General features: G+C 40.3%; 1 protein-coding gene across 1 annotated transcript; it reads right to left on the minus strand.

The window, feature by feature from the left end:
- Nucleotides 1-1,485: 1,485 nt before the first annotated feature.
- On the minus strand, nt 1,486-6,615 carry LOC132935002 (putative uncharacterized protein DDB_G0271606). The gene is made up of 3 exons (XM_061001434.1): nt 5,973-6,615; nt 5,292-5,621; nt 1,486-3,590 (listed from the first exon to the last, which is right to left on the minus strand). Exons 1-3 carry the CDS (start codon nt 6,084-6,086, stop codon nt 1,854-1,856), a joined length of 2,181 nt encoding a protein of 726 aa, XP_060857417.1. The 5' UTR covers nt 6,087-6,615; the 3' UTR covers nt 1,486-1,853.
- Nucleotides 6,616-7,957: the final 1,342 nt, after the last annotated feature.

The raw sequence follows: 7,957 nt of genomic DNA on the forward strand, positions 1-7,957 counted from the left end.
TGACCCCCGAAAATTTTCAAAATTCCCAATATGGCCCTCCAAAGTTTTTAATTGGTGATCCCTGGTATACAGCATATTTTTATTTTTATTTTTTTATTGATCGAAACACGTGCGTGTATGTGTGACAAGGATTTGTTACTAAAAACCCGGGTGGTCGTCCGTCCAGGAACTAGTGACACCAGCCGGTGCTTGCACTCAGAACACGTTTCGTGACTGAATGCAACCAAGACACTATACAACATATTATTATAATATTAAATATACACATTTTAATTTAAACGAAAAAGTATAAAACTGCATGTAGGTATATCATTATAAAGTTAATCATGTCAACCATAATAAAAAAATCCCAAAACAAGTTATTTAAAATATATTTTTATTGATATTTGTTTAAAACAACTGTGCCTATTCAGTAGGTATGTTTTATGTTTTATGTTTTATGTTTTATGTATGTATTCATGTTTTGAATTAAGAAGATTTTAAACGTATTAGAAACTCTGCACCTACCATCATTTTATTAAATAAACACTATAAAGTTGACATTAAGGATTAGCCTTTTTGCAAAATGTATACCTGCAAGTTGAATTTTTCTGTTGCTGTATATAATTAAATAGTCATAGAAATAGACTTGAATATTTTATGAAGTATTTTTTAAATCGATCGAATAATATCTTAGAACAATTCGTACACTGGTCGCGTGTATTGTTAGGTTAGTCTTATAATGTTATTGAAAACTGACACGATCGCCCATTTACGAGTAGTAACTAACACAATGTGAATTAATAAAAAGTTGCTTATTTATTTTTCTGAAAATCGAATGATAGTATATTTAAGTGCACTTAATACCATAGTATTTATACTGATGCAGTGTTATTTTTTATGTTTAAACTGTTTAAAGGAAGTATAGAAATCCAAAAAAGTTTAATAAAGCTCTAAGTATATTGGAATTAGACAGACAGGTAACACCAAATATTACTTCGGTGTAGTCTTTTTTTATACTTTCTTCGATTCTTTCAAAAAATAGTTAAAACAAATATGCATTTGATGTATAATAAGAAGAATCGAGTAGGTATAAATGCATTTTTAGGAACATTTTGTAGACCTATTACGGTTACCTAAGTAATTAATCTTTAACCATTTTCTTTTCTGTTTCAACTTTCAAATACCTATACCTACAATGTCTTCTCAGTTAACATTGATTTTCAATTTAAAGACATCCATCTTAGTAATATGTCAATTACAGTTTGAAAACACTAATAGGTACCACGCTCCACCTCAGGCAGAACTGCACTTCAGTTTATACTTACTTTGTGTTCGTTAGTTTAACTAGACGCTCTTCAAATATATGTTTTATACTTTTATGTAAAGATGATTTAACAATAGTTAGTTATCTAGGACAGGACGGAGTTACCCGCTTTAGATATATCACGCTGGATGTGAAATTCAAATAATATAAATAATGTGGTCATTATACAAACACTACCATAAATACAAATGTATAATTATTATTGTAAGTATTTAAGTCGTATCAAAATCGCTGTATTCGATGGAGTTTTTATATAGATACCTTCGGTATGTGTCACTCGATTCGAATAATAACTAAAACATATTATTTAGAACAATACACAATGTAATAATACTATACTAACAAATAATAATATATTATAAGCTAATCGGCGAAAAACGCGTTTCTACCACTACACGTCGCGACGTCTATAAATTATATAAATTAAACACTGCTGCAGCGATTGCTGGCATCTACAGAGCTGCTGTAGTTGCATCTCAATCGATTTATGTACAAAAACTGAAAACGCACATAAATTAAAATCATGTGGTTGGGGACGGGTCGATATTCAGACGACTACCACGACGACACCGGCGGCTGCGGCGGCGGGCGGTTGTCGTTCCGGCACCGGTGGTTGTTGCGATTGTTGTCGCGGTGTCGATGCAGCCGTAGCCGTGCTTGGAATCGTTCCCGTGGTGGTCGTCGTCACCGTCGCAGCCGTCGCCGCCACAACTGTCGTCGTCGTCGTCATCGAGGCGGTGGTGGCGTCAGCCGGTGTGGATGCGGCCACAGGGTTGTCGCGTTGGCCGACGTCTTGCGCGGTAATGTCGCTCGCGACTCCGCCGTCGAGGACCGTCAGCTGACGGCGGTTACCGTCGTAGTTCTCAGCGGCCGAGATCTGCACGGACGGCACCATTTTCGGCTTGAAACCACCGTACTCGATGTAAACGACCTTGGTGCGCGGCGGCTTGGCCGGCGAATACCCGCCGCCAACCCTGTTAGCCACAGCGCCGGCCGACTGCTGTAGTACGTACCGCGATTTCCGGCCGCTGCCGTAGTAGTTGTTGTGCGGCGCGCCGTAAGACGGCGCCGGCCGTCCCGGTTGCACCATCGACGACTTGACGTAGTACGTCCATGGCACCGGATATTGGGACGCCCACACCGGATGGCTGGGCCGGAACGGTGGTACCGGTTGGTGCTGCTTGCCTGCGGCGCCGGCCGTCTGATCTTGGTCGTATTTGATCCCGATCACGTTGTCACTTTCGCCGCCGCCGCCGCTGCCGCTGTGATCCGGTGACGGTTGTTTTTGTTGCTGTTGCTGATGCGGCAGTTGGTGGTAAGCGTAGAAATTACCACCACCACCATTATTGTTGTTGTTGTCGTATGCGGACTGCGGTTGCGTCCTGCTGTTGCGTCGTGCAGATGGTCTGCCGCCGTCCCTGGCGCGATAATAGAAGTTCGGCTGTTGTTGCGGCGGATACTTGCCGACACCACCGAAATTGTTGTGGTAGTACAACTGACCACCGCCGTATTGCATGGGCAGCGGTGAGTACACAGCCGCCATGTTGCTGTTAAGTTGCTGCAGTTGTAATTGTTGTTGTTGATGCTGCTGCTGCTGTTGTTGTTGCTGCTGTTGCTGTTGTTGTTGCTGTTGCAATTGTTGCTGCTGTTGTTGTTGTTGCTGCTGTTGCGCAAGGTTTTGTTGATAGTAGTAGTGATACGAATATTGCTGCTGCAGCTGATCGTCGTCGTCGTTGTTTTTGATGGCGAAGACATTATTGTTATTATTGTTGTACAAGTACGGAAGCTGCAGTTGTTGATCGGAGGGAGCGGGGGCTGTGGAAACGGTCTGTAGCTGCTGTTGTACCTGTTGGATGGATGATGGTTGCTGCAGCTGCTCCGAGCTGGGTAAGGGCGGTTGTTGCTCATTTGATTCCGGTTGCCGTAACTCCTGTTCAGGTTGTCGTAGCTCCGGTTCGGGTTGTTGTAACTCCGATTCTGGTGTTAGATTTCCTTCGGATATATAACCGTATTCCGGTTGAGGCTGAATTAAGGGCGAATTGACGAGGTGTTGTTCCGACGCGCTGGGCACGGGCACGATTTCTAACTCGGTACGTTCTCGTCCAACAAAAGATGACAACGCGGGTATTACGTCGACAGTCATGGGCTGCTGCGGTGAAGATTGAGAAGACCACACGGCGGACATTTGCGTGGGGGGCATCAGCAAAGGGGCCAACAGCAGTTGTTGTTGCAGTTGCCTATGTTTTTCGTCCTGTGGATTATTATTATCATTGATCGGCTGCAACTGTAACGATAGAATATAAGAGTTTGAACGCATTATAATTAATACATTTATTATATATCATTATGTACATTATTGCGCGCAATTTGCACAGCTGGGGCGCATTCGCAATGCAAATCAATAAGATGTAATCAACATCTTAAATTATGAAATGCTGATTTAAAAGCTAGGGGTGCTAAGCACATCCATGCTCCCCCCTCCCCACCTGAACAATTGCACGTATCGCATTGTGGAAATTGAAAGACGTTTGAAACCAATCGGAAATAACCAAAATGTCTACACGTGTTGGTCGTTAATGCAGCCTTTAAAGCAGTTCGTCGTCGGACCGGTATAATATAATATTATTATTATACAGTCGTTTACACTCTGCGGCGTAAACGAGAAAGGCGGAAAAAAAAGTACTAACTCGATTCGCCGTGTACATATATAGATATAATAAAATGTATTGGTAAATATAGTACCTATATACAACGCAGTGCTGCGACACGTGGGGCCGCTGAACCAACTAGTATACCTATATCGGCGAATAAATCCACCACGTTTATAGAAATCTCTCCGAGCGCGCACACACACGAGCAAAAACAACTTTTGCGCGATCGTATTTTCGCGTCCGCGGTGTTTTCACTCGCGCTTTCTATACGACGGCGGCGGCGGCAAAGTGTACACACCAAACACACTAAACATAATATAATATAAAAACCAGTCGGCGGTCTTTGACGCGATTCTGTGCACGCAGTCACGTGTACTATATATATAATATGGTTATATACCTAGTCAGTATACCTATCTACTATATACATAGTCGCACAACGAGAACATAACGAACGAGCCCGAGGGCTACTTGTGTATTATTATAATCTCGCCGGTGGTGTATAGCGCACACGTGGGGCCACGGTGTCTGTGTGTATTTGTGTGTTTGTGAGTTTGTGTGTGCGCGCGCGACGAAATGGAAAGACCGGTTTGGTGTCGAGCACTCCGCGCGACGATACACGTGTTGCGTGTACACATGGACGTAAAATATAGAGGTACGCGCGAGTCGGCGGCGGTGCATTTAGCGCTGCAGGTAGTTTTCTAAATAGTATATAGGTAGCCAGGTATAGGTAGTGGGTAGTAATATAGTAATATTAGTGGAGTAGTAGTAGTAGTAGTAGTAGTAGTATAGTAGTATTATTATTAGTAGTAACTCTCACTTTCTTTTCGGAGCTGTGGTTCGCACGTAAAAATTATATGCGAACAAGTAAGAAATGCGTGTGTCTCTCTCCCACCGCAGAGAGAGCAACTGAACGATGGGAACCCGAAATTGGCACTTGCGGAAATCCATATAGGAACGCGCGTACCCGTGTACAGGGTAGGCCTTGCATATAACTGTTCTAGGAAATTTGAAACCGCAAGAGTGGACGTGCCGTGGCCGCGGTCGTGGTGACCATGGTCCGCGGTCTGTGGCTTGGCATGGCACGGAACTTGAAATCTTTATGTGGCTAGTTTAATATTCCACCCACCCAAACACAAACTCATCCATCCAAAACCCGATAAAAGTTTATCATTTATTGTCATATTTTTAACTATATCTGCTGTAGTAAATACTAAAATAACTAATATAGTTACCCACCACGTCCCCGTAAAAACTCATAGGCAGCTGCCTCTCAATTACCCAGTTCAAGCCACGGTGTCGTTGTTGAGGCCCGTGCGTTGTTTCAGACTCACCTTGTTTTGGTAATCGACGTTTTCCGTCACCGCCGTCTGGGTGGTCGAGGATGATCGCAGTTCCTTCGATTCACTGGCAGTCTGTTGCGGCTGCGAAAGAGCCCCCGCTACAGGTGATGGATCTACGGCGTCGGCAGAATTTTCGACCGGTGGCGCCGGACCTTCACCGGTTCCAGTGGCTGTGGCCACAGCGGCGGCCACTTGGGCAGGAGCCACGGGTTCAGCGTTTGCTGGGCAGCTGCAACTCACCAATAGTATTGCCGCCACTGCTGCAGTCACCCACAGTAGCGTTGGCGAACAGTTGTGATGGTGACCACCACTGATTTTTTTCTGAAATGCAATACGTGAACGTGAATATGGAAAAAAAAATTATAACTGTCCAAACATAAGTATTATTTTTTTTTTTATAGACGTTTAAGTTTTTTTTAAGATTTAAATTATTAGCGTCACTGCAGTTGCAAGATAACTTAATTAATCACTCGATCCATGCCATGAAATTATATCGTAATTAAAAATTAGCACACATGATCATATTGTAGTAAAATAACTACTTTACAGATTGAATGATTAAAAAAAAAATTATCGCCATTTAATAAATTATCAAAAACCTTTAACCTACAATTGTTTTCAGTTTAATACACCAGTAATCAAGTATTGAAATCATCAGCTATACCTACTCACCTTCGTCATTGTCGTATCGACGTTACCGTCACCCTTGTAGCCACGCATCGAACCGGATGTCATTTCACGATGACATTGTACGATCTGGTACGATTTTACAGTCGTAAAGATCATCCTGAAAAATCCTGTCTCGACAGATACCGTTGATTCTTCTTTGTCGTCGCCGATGCCATTCACCGGGATTCAGTGAACACGATAAAGGATATAAACGCAAAATGTTGAAACTCAGCAATTTTGGTCAGATATTGGCCATATAAAATAAGTGAAATATAATTTTTATCGTATGAACGATGTGTGGTTAAAATAAAAACTGTAAGTTAGGGTTTTTGTTTGTGTATGTAGTTGTTGTTGTTGTTGTTGTCGATGGTGTTGTTGTTGTTGTAGTTGTTGACGCCCAAGAGTGCGCTGCGCGACTGCTACGACCGAATGTGACTGATCGGAAACAAGCACTGTACGACGTTGTATCACAGATCCTCACACTAAGGGTTTGCAGATTTAGTGTGCGCGTAAACATGGAATACAAGACGAGTATAAATTGTAGTAGTGGTAGTACAATATAGCGTATAGAATAATATAAGAAAGTGTACTCGAGAGATGGCTGGCTGCAACTCTCACTACACTTACTGTAAGCGCGGGCTCAACCGGTTTGACAGCGGCGGCGGTCCCGGACTGACTATACACTCTACACCGCCGTAATGCCGGTGTACTCGCAAACCCAGACCCGCCGGGGTGGCATAGGAAATCTCTCCTATCTACACCGCAATGACGACGACGTGTGAGTGTGTACACATATAATCGAAAACAAAACATGTATATTATTATTATTATTATTATTATTATTATTACTATAAATCGTAATAGGAGAAATTAATATAGATTCGTACGAATTATAGAGTAATCAACGATATTCGCCGTGTACGCTGCGCCAGCGAAATGGCAAACTCTTTAGCGTTTCATATAAAATTAACATCCGCACATGTTTAATATACATATTATAATCGTGTCGAGGCTATAATATTTCATTACAACCGTTATAAAATATATTCAAATATATATGTATAGATGCAGGTACTCTAAAATCCGCTGCGCAATTGGTTTGTTGGTGCTAAAATCAATTCTATGTATTATAAATGTACAAACAACATTTTCAGTAACACATCATTATCTTACGTACGCCGTTAATAATTATTATTGGGTGACTTTCTTTAAATGTAATAATATTAGATACCACTATTACCTGCACTCTATATATATTATTGTATGTTATTGTATACATACAGACTATACAGTGTAATGAGTGCTTTTTTTTTATAAACATAATAGATATAAATGTCAATAGAAAAATTATTATTTAGCCATTGGTACAGTCCCTACTTTACCTAAACTCTATAAATATGGGATGAGATTACAACACTTAAAATAAGTCTGGACGAGTTTGTCATAATTCTCCCAGGCTTATAATTAAATAAAAAATATTGTGTTTTTGATTACCTATCGCATTCAATTGCTCGTTGTCATTTTTAGTCTACATTTTTTTTTCCAATATCACTAAAAATATACATTTTTTACTCTAAAATATAAATTAATGTATAATCTAATACCTATTGCAGGAATAATATCCTTATTTAATAGCACGGTTTTAGTTTTATAATACTATAAGTATTATAAACTAGAAATTGTTTACAAGTTTTCACAGAAATACTCTATACCATACCTACTTTAGTAAAGTTAATAAGTTTATGTTTTTAGAATTAACTGAATTATTTAAAAATTGAACCAAATATTTATTTATTATTCATGTACGTTAACTACTAAGCTCTTTTATATAAGATAGTTTTAAGATAGTTGCATGTACATGTGGTATTTGTAATGGTAATTAAACATTAAGCTGGTAAAAGTTTTAACCAAATCATATACACAAATATTTATGTAGATTATACTGTCTTATACACAACTAATGTACATACTAGTATACTATTATAATA

This window comes from Metopolophium dirhodum, chromosome 1 (assembly GCF_019925205.1).
Source record: "Metopolophium dirhodum isolate CAU chromosome 1, ASM1992520v1, whole genome shotgun sequence".
Classification (NCBI taxonomy): Eukaryota; Metazoa; Arthropoda; class Insecta; order Hemiptera; family Aphididae; genus Metopolophium; species Metopolophium dirhodum.

What these genes read in the sequence shown, in the direction of transcription:
- LOC132935002 (XM_061001434.1), bottom strand. Translation starts at nt 6,086, where the DNA reads ATGATCTTTACGACTGTAAAATCGTACCAGATCGTACAATGTCATCGT. An exon ending in TCGATACGACAATGACGAAG is followed by an intron (nt 5,622 to 5,972) that starts GTGAGTAGGTAT and finishes ATTGCATTTCAG; the next exon opens with AAAAAAATCAGTGGTGGTCA. An exon ending in ACGTCGATTACCAAAACAAG is followed by an intron (nt 3,591 to 5,291) that starts GTGAGTCTGAAA and finishes CTATCGTTACAG; the next exon opens with TTGCAGCCGATCAATGATAA.